Raw genomic sequence first — 19096 nt, forward strand, 5'->3', positions numbered from 1 at the left:
AAAAGTAGAGTATCATATCATCACAATTTTTATTTGCGGTTTATGTGCCTGCATGTCTTAGTCCTTGTATGCTGTGGAAAATACTGCCTGCTCTTTATGCAGCAGAACAAGGTTTTTAGGGAAGTCCAGAAGAATTGGAGAAAATTCCCTGGATCTCTTTCTTGGCCTTATCACTGTTATGCCTTGTATGTAAGGCAAATTAAAAGCCAGCTCTGCCCTTGTTCAAATCATTGGCAGTATTTTCATCAAGTTTCCTGACCAGGTCATTAGCTCTTGTCATTTATATAAATAGCCCAAATGGCTTCACACGACAGGAAACAAATTGGGAATTCATTTACTCAGTAACATTCCAAGAAAATGATGTTTCATCTTCTGTTAAGAGCAGCCAGAAATTTAATGGCATGCTTCTGGATGGTATGTGCTTTTGGTGCTCCCAACAGAACCATCATTTGATCACAGAAAGGGCGCATAAAGAAATAGCAAGCCACCTCTATTAATATGAAGATGAAAATAACAAATTTGCACACTCTGTACTGGCGACAAGTAGCTCAGTATCTTTCCTTGTTTAAAACATTACGTAAATCTGGATCATACCAGAAATGGAAGAGTGGTTTTGATCTGGCTCCAGTATACATTAGCGGTATAACTGACAGACTGGGGGGAAGAAGCAAGATTGGAACAAAGACGCTGTGGCAGATCGATGTTGAGGTCTGGTGGTTGTCTGGCCACTGAAGTGTCTTTCAGCATTGCCTAGCTTGTCATCTTCATTCATACAGGAGATCCAATCTGCCCACTCTGCTTTTCGGATCTTGCTGTGCTTCCCTGCACTTGTACTGTAGCTGCCTCTCATTTAAATTTGTACTCGAACTTGAGGAAGCTATGTAGTGCACACAAGTCAGCTCTGCCTATGTTGGGGCCCGAAAGGAGTCATTTAGGATGGCCTCCCTCCTCTTGGGACCAACGACCAAGTTCGTGATACCCCTGGACTGAATTAAGGTGAAACGACACCAGCCAACCAGTTTAACAATTTATTAATACAAAATACAAGGCATGAGGTTAGATGCAATAACTCAATGGCAACTACTTAACTGGACAACTCAACTAGACAAACAAGTCCCCTGCTACATGTCTTTCACAACTTGATAAAGAGAGGAGGAGAGAGAGAGACAGAGACAGACAAAGAAAATATCACCACCCATGGATCTAGCGGCATCCTGTTGGTCCTCTCGATTATTGGTGTCTTGGTGGTGGGGGGGCCCCCCCCCAGCTCCTGATGGTACCATTTTACACAGTCCGAGTCAAGGCAACGGCACGTTTGCCACGTAGACTTTGGTACCCACATGATGATCGTGTGATGTCTCCAGTCCGCTGCGCATGCAGATGTGTTCTTAGGGGGTTGTCAGTTGTCGGGTGCCCCCGCTAAGTGCCGTGACCGCCAGTCGATCTTTCATTGTGCCTGCACCATAGAGATCGCGCCAGGGATTGCACCAGGCTGTGGGTTCTTGTCATCTTGTGGTTTCCTCTGTACCAAGAAATGTTTAAGACAAATGACTGCACATCTGTCCCCTTTGGCCTAGAAATGCTGTAGTAAGCGAAATTCAAGAATTAACAACTGGAGAAAGAACTGAAACATTGCAAGAAAGTCAGACAGGTAAGAATTGGCTGTTGCAACCTGGACAAGCTCACACTGCTGCCCAAGAGGACCAGGGAAACTTTAGATCACGTTTTGCTAATCTACCTGGAATGTCACAGTAGCATTAATTGGCTGCTTTGTCCATGAGAACAAAATAGAAATTGAAGGGTACCTTCTTGAGTTACAGAAAACACTGCTCGAGAGAGCCCATCTGTACTAATGGGGGAGAAATAATGCTTCCAGCCAGTTAGTTTGGAAAGCTTTTAACAACATAGACTCAAAAATCAGATTTAGTATTAGTCCTTTCCCCATTTTTAAAACCAGCAATTTATGAATACGGTAGTGATACCTGTCACCCACACCATCTCCTTTTGTTACGGTAAACCTGAAAATGAGAACCTCCTCTTCTTCAAAGCATTAATCCCAATTAGCAATGTGCTGTACATGTTTATGTGTTAATTTTGTGAGATATTTCCGTGTTTTACTCTATCTATGACACTGAAGGGAAACACTTGATAGCAACATTGACTAGTTCACGTTTTATTAGGTGGCAGCTGTCAGTTTTTGAGGCGTGTGTGTGTGATTGGTACACCATAATGGCGTAAGGGCAGAAGTAAAAGAAAGTACTTAAAAGTACATTTTCATATGGCATAGTGCTCTGCCAAAGCTGACTGCAAAAATGACATATCTTACCCTATGATTACATGTTCTTACGCTGCTAGGAGAGGGACAATTGCATTGCCGTTCTCTACGTCATTTGTATTTCCTGAATTCTTGCAGCGGGAATGCTTGAGCAAAATGACTGGAAAACTAGAGGCAGCTAGTCATTGCTATTGGCCAAATTTATCTGTAGAATTTTAATATTGGTGATAAATGCTTAAGAAGAGGACGTGCATGATTTTTCAGGTCATCGGATAAAATTGCAGATGAGAGGGTTTTTATTTCCCCTCCAGTATGGACACTGGACATATGAACACAGCACCGCTGCTAGTTTTGAACTGTGCAAAGTAAAGCAATTCTAATGTATAAGCCTTAGACATACCAGCCTTAAACACATCTTAAGAATAGTGCCAGTGACAATATTCTTCTCCTATCTGAATGTGAAAAGGAGATTTTTCTTTTTCACGTTAGGATGATTCCTTTGTGCTTGTTTCCGAGTTGACACTTAACAGGTTACTTTTTGCTCCAACTCCTCTTTCTTCTTCCTTGGATATATAGTCAAGAGAATGGAAGATTTTATTCATCTCTCCGATAGGTGAAAATGAAAGCTTCATAAACTATGCAGGAGCATTTGTTCTGCCTGGAGCAAAGTCAGCCCCTGCCTCCTGCAATTTGTTTAACAGCAAATCTAACTTCTGTTTCATGTAAAACAATACAGAAACTTTCTTGCTCTCTGTATTTCAAATGTTGTGGTATTGATCCCAGAAGGCTTGCAAAATCTGTTGGAAGATACGGCCTGCTTATAAACCATATGGGGAAAAATTATTCCATGTCAAAACCAGGCATCACTCATCAATTACTATTTTTTGCTGTATTTCTCTGCTTTAGTCATGTGACAAGAAGGAGCCTACCCTGCTAGTCCAGTAAAACAAAATGCCTTTGAGGAAAAAGTGTATTTGACAACCTGGGAATATGAACAATAGCCCCGTGGAGCAGTGCTGTGTGAATTCTGAGGAGTACATTCATGAATCAACAGCTCAGTCCTAAACCATTCCTAGAGTTAAGCAGGTATGTCAAACTCTCCCTGCGATGCCTTGCACAGCTCAGACTTGCTTAAAAAAAACCCCAACCACCAACAACCAAGCAAACACCCCCAACACTATAATCAGAAAAAGCAAGTACTTAAAAAAACCAACTACTTCTGACGTTTGTTTAATCAAAAAACTGCGCAACTCGTGTAAGACAGCTCCTGCTGGTCACCAACGATAATGTTACTTTTTTACCCAACTCTCATGCCTTTTATTTTTCAAAAGGTCACATAAAACAAAGGATGATACAGACAAGAGTCTTAGTCAAAATAAATCTGTTTTTTTGTTTGTTTTTAAGAGAGTAAGAGGATAAAGAGAACGGAAGAAAATTATTAGCCAACTGCAACAGAGTTAACAAACAGGAGACTGGTAATTAGTGTTTAATGCCACCTATAGCGAAATGTTTCCCACTGGGAAAAATGTGGGAGGCAAGTCCACTTTGCTCCTTTGAAGTCACAAGCCGGAGCAGAACATACAACAGCACCTAACACCACAGTCACTTTACATATATTCAAGTTTTCACACATCTGCAAAGCAGAAGTAGTAGCAGCCATTTGGATGTTCTTTCTTAATGGTTCTCAGGGGGGGCCTAGGAAATTCGGAAGGACCTGGTTCTTGTGACATGGAGCTGGAGCTGCAGCTGCTGCTTCTGCTGCTGCTTCCAGCCACCTGCGCTCTACCTCTGTCCTCAGCGGGGGAGACCTGGGGGGAACCCGGGCTCAGGTACCCAGCTGTGGTCTGAGTAGAGGTGGTGGCATACGTGGTCGGGCCAGTGTTGTTTTTCACGTAGACGTTTTTGATAGCAACAAGTGTATGCGCCATGATGCTGAGGCTGTTACTCAGCTCTTGCATGCCTTGCTGCAGCAGCCGAAGATTGTGGTTGACACTGTCAAAGCCAGACTGGATCACCTGCATCTGGGTCTGCTGAATCTGCACGAGGTCCTCTTCAGTTATTTCATTTTGGTCTGCCTGGGACCTGCCTTTTGTTTTGGCTTTTACTTTCCCAGAGGAACCACCGCCTGATGTCCCCAGAAAAGGTAGTTGTTCTTGGCTAGGTGGAACCACTGCCATGTCCTCAGAGCTTTCTTCTGGCTCTACCACCTTCACTACTATTTCTTCTTTGAGGTTCATCTTCTCAAGACCGGATTGATGAGATGGGCCGGGATTGTCATTAAACCCTAGAGGTGATGGGGGGAGAGGAAAAGCAAAGGAGAGTCAGTGAGAAACCTCACAACCTTAGCGGTCAGCGAAACGTGCGCTCGTCCACTAAGGGCTAACCTTAGTCCTTGAACCGAGACTCTACAACTCGCGCTGCTGCGTTACCTTTGGTGCTTTAAGAACGCACATTACCTCGACAGGTGGGAAGAAAACCCCGAAGGCGCATTCGCCAGTTAACCACAGATTTGCACACTACAGATCCCTCACCGGCCCCACCACGGAAGCCGGGTTTTAGGTTCCACGAGACAGAGCTCGTTGCAAGCTCATTTCACGCTCCGCCCTGCACGCGGTAACCAGTAACGGCATTACCGAAACGCCGTGACTGCAAGAAATCCCTTGGTACCGAAGGTGGTCGTTTCAGCGCCCTAAGGCGACCTCTCCCTGGTCCATACGAAGTGACGTGCCCGCAGCACTTCGTACTGACCGCCTAGGACCGCACGCTGGCACGGCTTTTCGCGCTAGAGACGCGACCGCAGGCGGCGGGCTCTAACGCCTCATCGGCGGCCGATCCGCTACGGCTTCGGGTGCCGCTTTGACGCGCTTTTTTGGACCCGCAGCGCGAAAGCCGCCAGGTGCGTGCGTCTGCGTCTGTTCGGCGCTCCCAAGGAGAGAAGGTGGTTATCCCGAGCAGGCGTTTTCAGGCGGGGCCGGGACCCGCAGCCCCCCCGCCCGCGGGCTGGTACGCGAACGGCGAGCCCGCTGCGGCCGCGGCTCAGCGCCGTTCCTCCCCCGGAGGCCGAGGAAGCGGCTGCCGGGGCGGCCGCGGCGGGACGGGACGGGGCGGGACGGGGACACGCCGGGCGGAGGGCGCGGGGCAGCGCCGCGGGGGTCGGTCCCGCAACTCACCCATCTCCCCCACGACGGCGCCGGGCAGCTCCAGCGTGTCGATGCCGCCCACGATGGGCACGGCCTCGGCGGGCAGCAGGGAGCCGTAGGCGCGGTGGTGGTGATGGTGGTGGTGGTGGTGGTGGTGGAGGTGGTGGCGGCGGCCGGGCGGCGAGGCGGCGGGCGGCATCTCCTCGGGGGCCAGGAGGAGGCCGAGGGCGGCGGGACCCGGCGGCCCGCAGCCCTGCGAGAGGCGGCAGAGCTTGCTGCGGTCGCGGCGCTTCAGGTCCCGCCAGCGCTTCTTCAGGTCCTCCACGTCGCGGGGGCAGGCGGCCACCGGGTTCACCTTGTGCCGGATCAGCTCCCACACCTTCCGCTTCTGGCCCGGGGAGGCGCGGCCCGGCCCCGCCGCGAACAGCAGCTGCTCGTGCTTCAGCACCTGCTCGATCAGCACTTCCGTCTCCGCCTCGTTGAAATTCGCCTTGCGCCGCTTGGGCGACTCCTCGGCCATCCTCCGCCGCGGGGGGTGGTGGTGGGGGGGGGGGGGCCGGGGCAGCACCCCCCCCCCGCCTGGCGCCGGCGGGCGCGGAGCCGCGGGGGGCGCCGCTGCCCCTTCCCCCGCCCCGGCCCGCGGGTGCCGCCGCCGCCGCTAGGCCGGGCCCCGAGCCCTGCTGGGGAAGCAAATACCGCGCATGAGAGGAAAAGACGCGCACGGGCCAGCGCAGGCGTCCCGTGCCCCGCGTGTTGACATGGGGAGGGGGACCGGCCCCGGCCCCGGCCCGCGCCGGCCACGCCCCCCCGCCCGCCTACCCCGGCGGGAATCCCCGCCGCCGCCCCGCCCCGCCCCGCCCCGGCGTGGGGGGGGAGGACGCGATCACGGACGCGGGGCCCGCCCGGCCGCGCGTGGCGCGCTCGCTCGCCCGCCCGCAGCCGGCGCCGGCCCGCCCCCCGTCGCGGATTGTGCGCGTGCTCGGCGGCGGCAGCGGCGGCAGCAGCAGCCGGGAATGGCGGCTGTTTTGGAGCTGCTGCTGCAGGAGGAGGTGGCGGTCGGCGCCGTGGTGCGGTGGCTCCGGCACGGCCCCGGCCCCGGTTCCCGCTCAGCTGAGGTAACGCGCGGCGGATCGCCCGCTCGCCCGCCCGCCCTCCCTCCCGCAGCGCCCTGGCTCCGGCGGGGTCGGGCCCGCCGCCGCGCCTCCCTCCCCCCAGCTCCCCGGGGCCGTGCGGGGAATTTTGTCCGCCCCGGCGCTAAGCCCGCGTGGGTCGACCCGCGGCCGCGGTGAGGAGCCCGTCTGCGGCCGGGAGCTGGGGCCGAGCTCCGTCTAACAGCCGGCGGCACCGCCCCCGCCCGCGGGCGGGCTCTGAGGAGAGCGGCGGGAAGGCGAGGCCGCCGGCGGGGAGCTGCCCGGCGAGAGGCTGGCGGCGGTGTGAAAACCGTTTAAAACCGGCAGGGCTGAGTCCGCCGGGAGCTCGGCGCTGCCTGGGCCGGGCGGCCGCGGCCTCCGGCGGGCGGTGGCTGCGGGGCTGAGGCGGCGGCGGGGCGGGAGCGGCTGGTCGGGGGCCCTGCGGTCGCCGCGCGGGAAGCGCGGCGCGAAGGCGGTGCCTCGGTCCCTTGGCTGTCGTGTGCGAGCGGCAGACCGGAGGGAGGGGAGGGGAGGGCGGCTGGCGCCCTGAGGAACGGCGGTGACACGAGGGGGTGACGCTCCCCGCGCCTTTGGCGGGGAAAGTAGCGGTGAGACATGGACGAAGCTGTCGCCGGCCCCGCGCGGGCGGGCGGGCGGGCGGGCGGCGCAGTCCGCCTGCGATGCCGCCCCGCGCCCGAGCCTTGGGCCCCGCGCTCCGAGGCGCGGCTCCGTCCTGAGGGCTCGGTGCGTGGCTCTGTGCAAACGCCGCTGCGTCTCCCGACCGGTCGCCTGTCCTGCCTAGGCGTTGAGGGGGATCTTTCAGGGCTGGGAGAGGATTCTTGCTGGGTTTGAGCAGGCCGAGTTTTGTAAGGGGATATGGCTGGCAGATTTGGGTTCCTGTGGTAATAAAAGCACTTGTAACCACAGATGGACGAGTGCTTGTATTTCACTCTTAACGTAGAGAAGCAAGTTGCCTTTAAAGCATTTTCTGCCTGAGCCCTTCAGAGCACGTTACCTAGTATTAATTAAAATCAAAACTCGCTGCTGTCACCCACACGGGTTAGTCAAGTATCACTGTCATCCTAAACTTGTGCGGGAAGAAAGGACCAACATTTTATGTTGTCCGGTATTTCCTAAACTGTGCCTTGCAGAAGCAGACCTGCGGAGGTTATGAAGTTTGAGGCGCTGGCAGCTCAGCCAGCACGGCGTGGGTGAGGGGTGCGGAGGCTGAAAAGTTTGCCCTTGCAAGGGAATTTACAACTGCCTTTCGCTGCTGGGAGCAGCTCAGTTGCTTCAGCGTGGGAAAGCAAGTGGGAGGCTGGCACCTGCTGACAGCTTGCTGTTACCCGTCTGTGGAGGAGCCAAACCTCTGTTAAGTTGAAGAGAGAAAGATGGGTGAAAGCAGGTTGTGCTCTGAGAAGCGGGAGAAACTACCTGACCTTGTGCGTAGCACAGACTGTACTTGTCTTTGTGCCTCTGCGCTACACCCAGGGGGGCACCTGAGGAAATGGTAGGCTACGACTTGCTCTGGCTTTCGTGGCAGTTTCGGACTGGAGCTGGTAAGAAGTTGGGTCGTCTTGACACCTCATGGTGTTTTTGTTCTGACCTGTGTTTTTTCACCGAGTGTTAGAGTGCTGAAGCAGTGAGCCTTGGCTGCTTGGCTTGTTAGCGAGGCTGTGTTGGAGTCTCATGCTTCTCCAGGAAGCTGAACTGGTCTCACACTTTTGAATATGAATTTCAGCATAGGTATTGAGGATTGTAGGAGTCCACTCATGGCCATGCTTTCACTGCCTCCTTTCATACAAAAAAGTCCTTCAGAAATAGCATTTGCTCTCTTGACTTTTCATCTAGTGGAGGTGTGAATATAAATGAAGAGGAATATCTGTGCTGTGATTTTAATATTAGTAAGGAATAAATTGCTGCCTGTAAGAGCTGCTTCTGTTGTTCCAAATGTTGCTGAATCCCATTGAGAGGAAACAGAAACCTGGTGCAGTGTTAGGAACAAAAGAAATTTTACCCAATGTATGAAACTTTGAACTATGCATGTAACATGAAGTCTTTTTTTGTCTAGGTCTATCCTTGTAAGATCACCCCCGCCTGTTTAGATTTTAAAGGTGTTGAGTCTGTAGTGGGGGTTTTTTTTGTTGTTTAAGTTTCTTAAGTATACACTTCATGTACCTTAAAGTTGCACAGTCTCTGTTTAGACCTCTGTGAGGTCTCAAGGGAGAAAAATTATTTAATGGAAATGGAAGGACAGCTTTGGTCTTGTACTTGGCACTTCAGGACTCAAAGTGCCTTAACAGTTGTTGTTACAGCACCCCTCTGTGGAAGCAGTGGCATTCAGAGACAAACAGGGGATGGAGAAGTTGCAGGTTTTAGATTTTTCTATTAGAATTAGCTGCTTCAGTATCTGTCTCTTTGAAATGTCGGACTTAGGGGTGCCAGTTGCTCCAAGTTCTCCCTGGCCACAGCTTCAGTAAGTATTACTGCTCTTTCTATGGAACAGTTCCACTGTTTCCCAGTCGGAGACCAAAGTGAATGACTCCATCTGAAAACTTCTCCCAAAATGGCTTGTGTGGAGGCTGAGTTTTAGATCCATGACTGGTGCTGAGGTCGCTTGAATTTCAGTGACCTGCTTTGACAAATCATGTTGCTTTTTGTTGTGTATTGCGATCCCAGAGTTACTACTTAAATGAGTCTGGGCACATGGAAAGAAAGAATTGGGTAGTACCTTTATATTAATGCTTTGTCCTCTTTCCCTGTAGGAGAACCACATCCATGACAAGCTGGTATCTCTTAGTTTGCTTCAGAAAGACTTTGTGCCTTTTCTGCTAAATTTTTTAAGGGAGCAGACCAGCCAGATCCTGACTAATGGACCCTCTACTCCTGCTAAAACTCCTAGTTCCAAGGCCCATGGGAGCCAAAGGACAGGATCAGAAAGGAGGGCAGGCCACGCAACCAGCAGCCGAGTGCAGCTCTTCTCCCAAAGGACTTCGGTGACCACCTGCACCACAGATACCAGTTTCTCTCCTGCTGCAGCATCCAGCAGCTCCTCTTCCTTTTCTGGGTCAAACCTGTCTAGCTCTTGCAGTGACTTCCCTAGCATGGTCTCCAGTAGCAGCCCGAGCTTTGGGTACAGCCCTGTGTTTAACCATGGTGAGAAGAGGTCATCTCAGAAGGCCAGCTTGGGGAGCTTCCTCACAGCCACACCTGAAGCCCTGCCAGCGAGACGAGGCCGAAGGAAAGGCAGCAGCTCAGTCAGTGCCTCTGGCCGGCAGGTAGCTCGGGATCTGGGGCGTTCCCTTGCTGAAGAGGAGGATGGAAAGAATGACAGTGTATCATGGAGCGCAGGGAGAAGGAAGCGGAGTGAAGCGTCTCTTGTTTCTGCCAGATCCCCACCCAGCCAGCTAAATCTTAACAACTTGGAGGAGTTTCCACCCATGGGTGCTGCCTCTGGCTGGACAAAGTAAGAGCAAGTCTGCCTCGCTGTCTCATTCGGATTGTGCTGCAGGTTACTGTTCCTTGACTAGCTCATCCTGTTGTGTGTGTCCACGTACAGAAGATGCTGTAATAAACAATACCTGGGGGCTGGCTTCTGGGCTTCTTGGTCAGAACTGCTTTGTTATGGTTGCCATGTAGGGGAATATTGCTTCAACGGGTAGTCAGGTTTCTACTCTGTGAACTCACCCAAGATGTCTCTTTAGCCTCTCTCTTGTGATGCCGCCTGCAGCTTACCGGTGCACAGACCAGCTGATACAAAGCTGAGCACATCTTTGTCTTTGCATGTTCTAACAAGTCAGCATTATCTTGGCTCTTCACATTCCTCATTTAACACAATAGCAATTGCTAATGAAGAGCGGTCCTGGAAGGCTCTTCAGCTTTACTGATGCTAGTAAAAAAAGGCTTTTGGATTGATGTTCTGTGGCTTCTGGTAACAGATGTTAGCGTGCAGCTTCGTTTGTGCCGTGTGATCATGGACAAAATAGCTAGCTGATGCCTGTATTGTCTTTGGTCTGCAGCAAGCCCTGGTCTCCCCGGTGACTTTGGCTTAGCTTCTGGGCAGCTGTTTGTGTTGTGGTTGCCTCAGTCCTTTTCCCTTTCTCTTTGAGATTTTACTCTTTAAAATCCTCATTACCAAACATAAGGTTTTCATGTCAGCCTGTTTGCTCCATATATCAGGCAGTGGTCTCTGAAAGTGGGACTTTCTAGTTGGACATGCAAAATTCCAGCTGAAAAGTGATGAGTCTGTGGGTCTGTACAGCAGATCCAGGTGCTGGGTCTAGATGATGCTCTAGATGATGCTTTGGCCAAGGGAGATAAGGTGTGTTTCCAGCATAGACAGTAGGTCTCTCTTCCTCAATTGCACTATGCCCAACTAGGAAAGAGGTCAGGGAGTGTTTGGAAGCCAACACTATAGTGATTTTGAGAACGTCATAGCAATTAATATGTAGCAACCAGCATTTCCTTGAGAACTGTAATGCTTTATGTTCCTGTATCTCATTTCCAGTATGTCTCTTACTGCGTTACAGAGCCTCTTCCTGAAGGACAAATCTAGGTAGTGTATGCAGGAGGGTTGGGTTTCCCTAAACTTAAAGGCCCTATGGTAACTCGGGAGCCTCGACTTTTACTGGTAGACAATGGCAGCTTGATTGGTTTTGGTTGTTTTTTTTTTTTTCCTCGTGGTTGTGTTATAAACTGCCGGTGAATTAGTTTCTTACTAAAATGAGGCATATCCTGTCCTCTCAAATTAGAAATGTTTGGAAGAGTTGTGTGGCACTGTGTTATCTGTTCTGTGGCTTGATGATTGATAATTAATTTTGCAGTACGGGTCAGCAGGCTGTTTGTAGCAGTCTGTAGCTCCACGACTTTTTATTCAGTGACCAGAATAAAGTCAGCAACTGTACGTACAGTTTAGAAATTCAATATCCTGACTTGGTATCCATTTTATTTTAGCATTAGGTTCTTCTGGAAGAGTTGCATGCATATCTGTCTTGAGACCTAATTATTTTTGTAGTTTAGCTTGATTTCAGTGGAATTGCTTCTCACTTTTTCAGCAAAAGCAAACCATCACGGCGAATCAACCCAACTCCTGTAAGTGCTGAGCGCCCCCTCTCAAAACCAAAGATGTGCTTCACTTCTACGCCTGTCAGCCAGTCTCCAGCTGCTCGGTTTTCATCTGCGTCGAGCCTTGAGGCCTTTACCACTGTCCAGGAAGGAAACCTTACATCAGTGATAAGCAACAGCCTTCAAGAGGAGAGGGAGATGCTGAAGAAAGAACGGTACAGTCTGAGCAGAGTGGTGATAGGCTTGTATTGATTCTTAATTCTCTTGTCTTAAGGTGGTGCCAATATCAGAGTGCAAATGATCAGAGGAATATCCAAAACAGACATTGGTGACCTTAAACTATAATTTGCCTAAAACCAAGTGTGACTCCGGTATCATACTAGGATGTTAATGCAGCTAGCCCGTGTTTGTCATTTTAGAGGTGTGCTGTCTCTGAAACAACGACCCTTACTTTATCATCAGAAGTTTAGTCAGTCCTCACTGCTTTCATAAGATTGCCTCTTCGTGGACTTGCACGCGTGGCTATCTCCTGTGCAGCTTTCCTTAGACTGCACAGGCGAAGCAAGTGGGTTTGAGCTGGTGTAATTAGGCTGTGTTTAAAGATTGCACCTGTGATGGAAGGCATAGTCTGGTTTGAAGAAAATGTGTTAATGATGCAAATGTGGGGAAAGTGTTAATGATTTTGCAAGGTAGGCAGACTAACACAGGCTTGCAGTCAGAGAAAACAGGACGTGGGTAGCATGAAATTCTGTTTTAAAAGTTACTACTGCAGTTGTTTATTGAAAATTATGTGTGCTGGGAGATGAGGTGAATTCTAGCTTCTAATTTTGTCTCTGCTGTTCAGTTACTGTGTGACTTTCATCCTCTGTAAAATGGTATCACCGTTAGTCTGTGAGGATTGATACTTCAGGAAAAAAAGCAAAGCACAGCAGTAGAGAAACTATTGTTTGTAATTGCTGACAGAACTGTTGCTGTTCTTTGTAGATTTTGTTCTTGGGGAAACTCTTCAGGATGTGTGGGTGGAATTCTTTTCCTGCTAAACCTTGCAGTTCACTTCAATGGGACCAGAACTGGCTGGACAGACACAGTAGAGAGTCCCTTGAGTTACTCTTTGTACCAGACCTGTAACACAACTGCTTAGGATTCAGACCTGCCTCTCTGCACTTCAATGCAGCATCTATCCCAGTGTGAATTCCACCTGAAATGTTTCACTAATCCATATAAACTAAAGTAGGTGAAATAGCAGTATGTGGGCTGGATCTTGCCCGTGAGGTGATCTCATCTGACCCATCATGCTTGAGAGCTGGACGCTGGTGGTGTGTCCTCAGTAGTGGTGGAGAGGTGAGGTACAACATTAACACAGCCTCCCGCCAACTGGGTCACTTTGAGCAAGGGCAAAAGGTGAAATTCATGCTGAGGTAGATGATGACACTGAGGCAGAAGTGAAGCAGAGTTGTCTAACTACGTTATTGGAATCTTACCTTAGTGGGTTTACAAAGTGCTTAATAAGTAATTTGCTTCACTTCTGTCAGTCAGGTGCTTATGTTCATTGTAAGGGAGATGTTATTTAATAACCTTTCTACTCCCGTTTTGGGACTAACTTGTTCTTCATCGCAGCAGTTCCACTAGAAGTAGGCCAATAGAAAAAGTTCTTTGCTGCAGTTAAAAGTGTTTCCGTCTTCCCCACGGCCTTTAAAGTGACTTTTAAAGATTTTACTTTTGAGACAATGTGGTTAAGAGGTGGTGTGTTGTTCCAAGTGTGGACGTTCCATTGGGATCTTTAATAATCATTTGATATTGCTGTTACTGGCTTTTTTTCTGCTTCTCATGTGTCTTATGTATGCCACTCTGCTGCAGCATTTCGGACGACCTCTGTAGGTATATTTTTTTACAATATCTGTGTATTTAACTGAGTGGTCATTTTTGATTTAGACTCCAGCAATTAAAGTAGTTTGTTCCTTCTGTCATTTAACTTGCCAGTACTGGATTTCATCTGTTGTTGCATTGCCTTTCCACTTAGTGGTATTAGATCTTCTCAGGGTGTCGTTAACTTACAAATATATCTGAAGGTATGGATGTGAACCTTATTTTCATAGATTTTGTAAAGTGTCTAGCCATCAGAAATTGTACATGCAAAAATTTTTTTTAGGACCAGGTCTCTAACAGATTCCATGTCCTTAACAAATACCAGTTTAGATGAAAAGCAGTAACATAGGTTAGTTAGATAATTTGGTCAAAGCGCCACATTATTTTAGCAGAGTTGGAATTTGAATGTGATTCTTTTTAGTCTTTTGATTGTTAGCCCCAAGATCCTTTCTCAACGAGGGAAAGATGAGTTAAATTACTATCATGCTAAAAGCAGCTTTAGACAGTGTAAATGACATGGTTATTGCAGGAATTCCTTCATGCTAGACTGCAAGAGAAAGACCTTTTCTGGCCATGTGGCTGCTGTGTATCATCTTCAGTCACATGGTATGTTGCTGCTCTTGAATTTCAGATGCAAATTGCTGCACCAGGCGTCTTCTCCTGCAGGGATATCTCTTGATCCTGGTACTCCTACTAAGCCTAGCTACACTCGCAGTGCTAGCCTTCCTGCTGAAAGCCATCTGGTGACCTGTGCATATCCTACTAAGGTTTCCTGCAAGAAACAGTTGGAGTGTCTGGCGCAGCTCTATTCATCGTGTATAGCAGGTGAAGACCAGAAGATGTGAGACTGGCCCTTCTTTGAGCTTTGAACTTGCATGTGTGTTGTGAGGGGGAAGTGAAAGTTGTGGGACAGTTATAGTGTATAAACAAATGACATTTGGAAAAATAAACTAAGCCAACACAGTTATTAGAATAAATGGATACTAGGTAAAAGTTTAGGGAAGGAGGTGAACCTGATGCACTACTCTGAGCTGTGGTAGGGTGAAGTTGTATGGCCCTATCTGAAACCAGACCCTTCCCTAACGCATCTTTCCCATATTGATTTACATTGTGGCTGTGTGTGGGGAGGGAGTTCTTTGCTGACTGTGCCATAGAACAGGCATCTATCTTTTTACCTTTGTTTATTAAAGGCAGGTCAATACTGAATATCCACCTTTAGTATCTCACTTCCTCTCTTCCAGAAAACCTGGTACCAAATATTTTTCTGGAGCTCTTCTTTGTTCTGCAGCTGTTGACATCTAAAGGCACTTCTACTGCAGAAGATGGCGATAGTGACCTTGAAGTCAATGAAAGAAGTAAAGGTAAGCAATGGTATTGAGGGGAAAGAATGTCACTTCCATGGAATGATAATGTGATATAGAGTAGTTGCCTTTAGCTCGAGCAGTTAGTCTTAAATTCCACAAAAGCACCTTATTACCACTGTGGGACTCATCTGAGATGCTGACAAAAATCATGCATGTATGGGAACTGCTTCTGTGATATTATAAAGTGGGGTTGCTAGATACTGTTTGAATGTAGTTGTCTGCTATTGTGTGAGATTTGCTGTAGCTACTTGCTAACACTGACTTTCAGAGAGAAGGATGGATATGCTAAAGTCTCTCCTCCATTGGTCCTTGCAACTCAAAAGTGCTGTTGATCTGTGATCTGTTTCTTAAATTTAAGCTTGGGTTATGGTGCACAGGATCCATCCATATAGATCCGTAATTGTTCCCTTTGTTTTTTGGCAAATTCAGACTTAAGCTTGATGCAGTTAGTACCTTGATATGGATATAAAAAACAAAAGAGTGGCTTTAAGATGAGACACACACACCCCCTCTAGATGCCCCAATTTGATTGACCTCTGTTTTGCCACTCTCAGATTCTTAGGGCTGAGATTAGGAACACAAAGTCTGCAGCTACAGGAATAGCAGCTGATGACTGGTTGCAGTTGGTCTACTTTTTGTCCTGGATCTGCTTACTGTTGGCCAGAATGTCAAGAAGGAATCTTTTCTTTCCCATACAGCATTAAACAATTCAGTTGTCTTTAGTATAGGAAGGATAGGGATGGGAGGATTTGTCCATTCAGGTGGCAGGGAATGGGAGCTTCTGGAAACTGGATACTGGTCTGGAAGACTATTTTTGGATATGGCAGTTCCTACTTTCCTTGAGAGCTAATTGTTGGTCTTTTAGTTTATAAGTGGTGATAGGTGCTGTTGTCTCATGTTTCTTTTTTTCCCTTAGATGCATCAGGGAGACAGCATTTCCGAAGTGTGCACAATTGTGTTTATTTCGCTGTTCAGGTCTTGGATTATCAGTATGAGTGAGTTTAGTATTTTTTTTTCCTCTGCTTGTGTCTGCAGATGTGTGTGAGATTAAGCAAGTGTGCTTGGATTTTAGAGCCTTACCACTTACAGGCACGGAGTTGTTAATTTTCCCTTAAAACATACAACTTGACCTGGATTGGGATGTCTGTGAGTTTTCCTTGCACTGATCTGTCTACTGAACTTCAGTGTGATTATGCAAGAATAGGAAAGTCATGAGATGGGAGCAATAAAAAATGGCCCTACAGATGCCAGTAGTATTTCACACTGGGTGCCTGGGGCTTAGAACTCTTTACTTGGTAGGCTCATAAAAAATGAGCATAAGCATTTCTTTAGGTCTGATCATGTGTTGTTTATGTCTGTCTGTCTGGGTTTTATCCATGTTGTCTTGGCAGAATTATTTCCCATTTAGAAAAGGGGATGCTGAAGCTTTTGGCTGAAAATGAACGGATTGCATCTTTTTCTCCCACCTTGCACGAGAGGCTCAGGCAGGCTTATGAAAGCAGCACAGCCAAGGTAAAAATTGGCAGACCTCAACTGATGTTGCTTCAAACCTTTGTGTTGTTGCTCTTTTATTTGCGATGGCTTTGATGTTAAATCTCATTCCTTCTGCTTTGAGTATCTTGTCATGTCATCTTTGGCAAGTGTTTAAAAGCTACTTTTTTTTCTTGTCAGCGGGTGAGTGAATTGCTAGGTCCAGTGATTGTTAGCTGCAAATTGCCGCCGCTGGCTAGCCTTGCATTGTGCTCCAGGCCCTGACCTCAACGAGCAACTTTGACAGGGACAAGTTTTGCTTTTGAGATTCTCATCTAATAAACATGGATCCCAGAAGAATGATTGGTTAGATGTAATATCAGAATGTAGTTTGGAAGAAGTGGATTTGTTTCATAGCTACAGACTCCTTTTAGGCAAATGAAGCTTCAGAGGAGACAATGCAGCTTGTGAAAACTGGTTTCCTGATCTAATCATCTGGGTTAGGGAGCTAAAGCTGGATGGTAGGAATGCCTTCCTTAATGTATTTTATATCTTGTTTCATCCATCCTTTAAAAATGGAAATTACTCTTAGCAAAGAAAGTACAAGGTACTTTCTGAGACTAGGGCCTGTCAATAGCTGAGCTTTTTAGTTAAAGCTGTAAATAAAGGTCTCTTGTTACTTGAAGGGATAGGCTTTTCAAATAGGAGAAAGAATAATAATACAGGAAATGCCAGCCACTGTCCTGCATTCTCTGGAGCCCTATATTAAAGGTGCACTTTAGCTGTATGCAGATCATTCTTTCCACAGTGTATCAATACTGGTTGCAACCTGTTCTGCAGAGATTTCTTAGACGAGATGCTTCCACTCGTAATGTTGAGTGATTCTGCCTCTGTAGTGTAATGTAGGTTGTAAAACTGTTGGTGTTTCCTAGCAGTTAGCTAGTGTCTGAACAACTCAACTAGTGATACTTGGTTTCCTCATCATGTCTTTTCCTTGCTTTTTGTAGGTCTCAGACTGTTGGGTAAATTAGAGACTTATATTAGTCTAATGGTTGCTTTTATGTTTTTAACAGGTATCTCTCCTGCTGCCATGCTCTGTACAGTCTGTTTCTTTCCAGCCAGAAACTGACAATCGCTCTAACTTTCCCAGTGACAGAGCATTTCACATATTTAAGAAACAAAGGTAAGTTTCTTCTACTGTTACTGTATGGCTCACAAGGTATAATCTTTCCATGATTGTGAACAAAGGATATTAAGAATGTCTCATGTATGCTACATGCTGTAGAAAAATCTTGAGATTTTCACTCTAATTAAAAAAAAAAAAAAAAAAAAAAAGTCTTTGTCCATATTGACCACAGGAGCTAAATGCTTAATGTCTTTAGAGAAGAACAGCCTAATTCTTCAGGAGTTATTGAGACTTCTGGTAAATCCCAGTACAGTGTGTCACCCTACTGGATTGCTTCTGCATATAAATCTGGTATGCTTTTATTCTTCCTGCCACCTCCCTCCATGCTTGCAGCAACAGGGTGAGGGGAGAATGGCAAGTTGTCTTGGTCCTTTTTTCTCTCCTCATAGGTATTATTTCATGTGGCTTATTCTTTCCTGCCTCTCAGTCTTCAGTATGTCTGGTAATGGGTGTTTTGGTCATTCCGTCAGAGCTTGGGCATAACAAGCTTAAGCACTTGCTGTCAAAGACATGGAAAATGGAAACTCGCTGAAGTACCGCTAACATTAATGAGTTTTGCAAAGGTATCTGAATGCTTAGAGGCTTGAGTTATTTAATCTGAGGTAGATTCTTGCTGGGGAACTTAGGAGCGATTGAATATTCAGTTGTTGTTACTTCAAATTTTGAAGAGTGGGAATTCATACTCTTAAATATCTTGATTCGCAGGGATATATTTTATGAACTACTGCGTGAATGGGAGGATAACCATGAAAAAACTGGCTGGGACTTTGAAAGAGTTCTGGGCAACAAGATCAGGTAGGAGTCTTATGCAACTTCAGCTAGCTCTTTAATGTAGCTGAATTGCTGGTGCAGCATACTAGACTCAGCATCCTAAGTTCCCTGTTCTCCCTAATGGTTTTCTGTGCTAACCTGTAGGGAGCTGTGCTTCTTGGAAGGTACTGTCCATGTAAACTTGCTTCTATATTTAAAAGTATCAACTGTTGTCTTAAAGAAACAAGCCAGAAGTGGCAAGGGCCTAATTTAATCAGTCTTGGTGTAGCTCTTTCCCTGTTCATAATCACACAAAGAGCCACTCTCATGACCAGTATGTTGAGGTCTGAACATTGTCTTTGTATACACTTGTGTGTGCACTTCATGTTTTCAATGCCCCACTCCTCTTAAGCGTGGAGAAGTGTGTTAGATGTTCAAAAGCTCTTAGCTCTTCTAATTATTTCAGGGGGTTCTAGTGTATTGGCTCTGAAAACAAGACAACTGTGGCTCTTTCTATGGAAAGGAAGCTGTTTTATTCATTTATTGCTTTATCAAAATAGAATATATATAAAGAAACTACTATGGTTTTGAAAGCAGTTGCCTTCTGGGTTTCTGTGTTAGTCTTAACCACCAGCACACTCAAGTTACATGTGTGAGGGTGACTCTTCACCGCAGGAGGAAAACAAGGCTGAGATTTAAACTGAGAAATTTTTCTTCTCTTTGGCCATCAGAAGTACTGCTGTTGCTGGTTTCTTACTTGCATATGTGTGAACTCTCAACTCACTGCTCTGCAAAGAGGAGAGTGGGAGCTGAATGACTTAATTTTCTTCCTAAATAACAGCATTATTGCA

At 47.4% G+C, this 19096-nt stretch overlaps 2 protein-coding genes across 3 annotated transcripts in view; one reads left to right on the top strand and one right to left on the bottom strand.

Moving 5' to 3' along the window:
- Positions 1-1014: 1014 nt before the first annotated feature.
- LOC115349366 (myb-related transcription factor, partner of profilin-like) lies at positions 1015-6215 on the bottom strand. The gene is made up of 2 exons (XM_030033577.1): positions 5446-6215; positions 1015-4559 (listed from the first exon to the last, which is right to left on the bottom strand). The coding sequence occupies exons 1-2, from the start codon at positions 5933-5935 to the stop codon at positions 3901-3903; spliced, it is 1149 nt and encodes a 382-aa protein (XP_029889437.1). The 5' UTR covers positions 5936-6215; the 3' UTR covers positions 1015-3900.
- A 161-nt stretch (positions 6216-6376) lies between these two features.
- CDAN1 (codanin 1) overlaps positions 6377-19096 on the top strand; it is a 35658-nt gene continuing 22938 nt past the window's right edge. The window contains exons 1-9 of one of the 2 annotated variants that reach the window (XM_030033591.2): positions 6377-6530; positions 9311-10011; positions 11600-11824; positions 14107-14300; positions 14717-14836; positions 15756-15834; positions 16231-16351; positions 17383-17492; positions 18201-18290. In XM_030033591.2, coding sequence (XP_029889451.1) covers positions 6429-6530; positions 9311-10011; positions 11600-11824; positions 14107-14300; positions 14717-14836; positions 15756-15834; positions 16231-16351; positions 17383-17492; positions 18201-18290 — 1742 coding nt within the window. In that variant the 5' untranslated portion in view covers positions 6377-6428. The remainder of the gene's footprint in view (positions 6531-9310; positions 10012-11599; positions 11825-14106; positions 14301-14716; positions 14837-15755; positions 15835-16230; positions 16352-17382; positions 17493-18200; positions 18291-19096) is intronic. The other variant, XR_005933996.1, reaches the window with a different exon arrangement.

This window comes from Aquila chrysaetos, chromosome 2, assembly GCF_900496995.4.
Source record: "Aquila chrysaetos chrysaetos chromosome 2, bAquChr1.4, whole genome shotgun sequence".
Lineage (NCBI taxonomy): Eukaryota > Metazoa > Chordata > Aves > Accipitriformes > Accipitridae > Aquila > Aquila chrysaetos.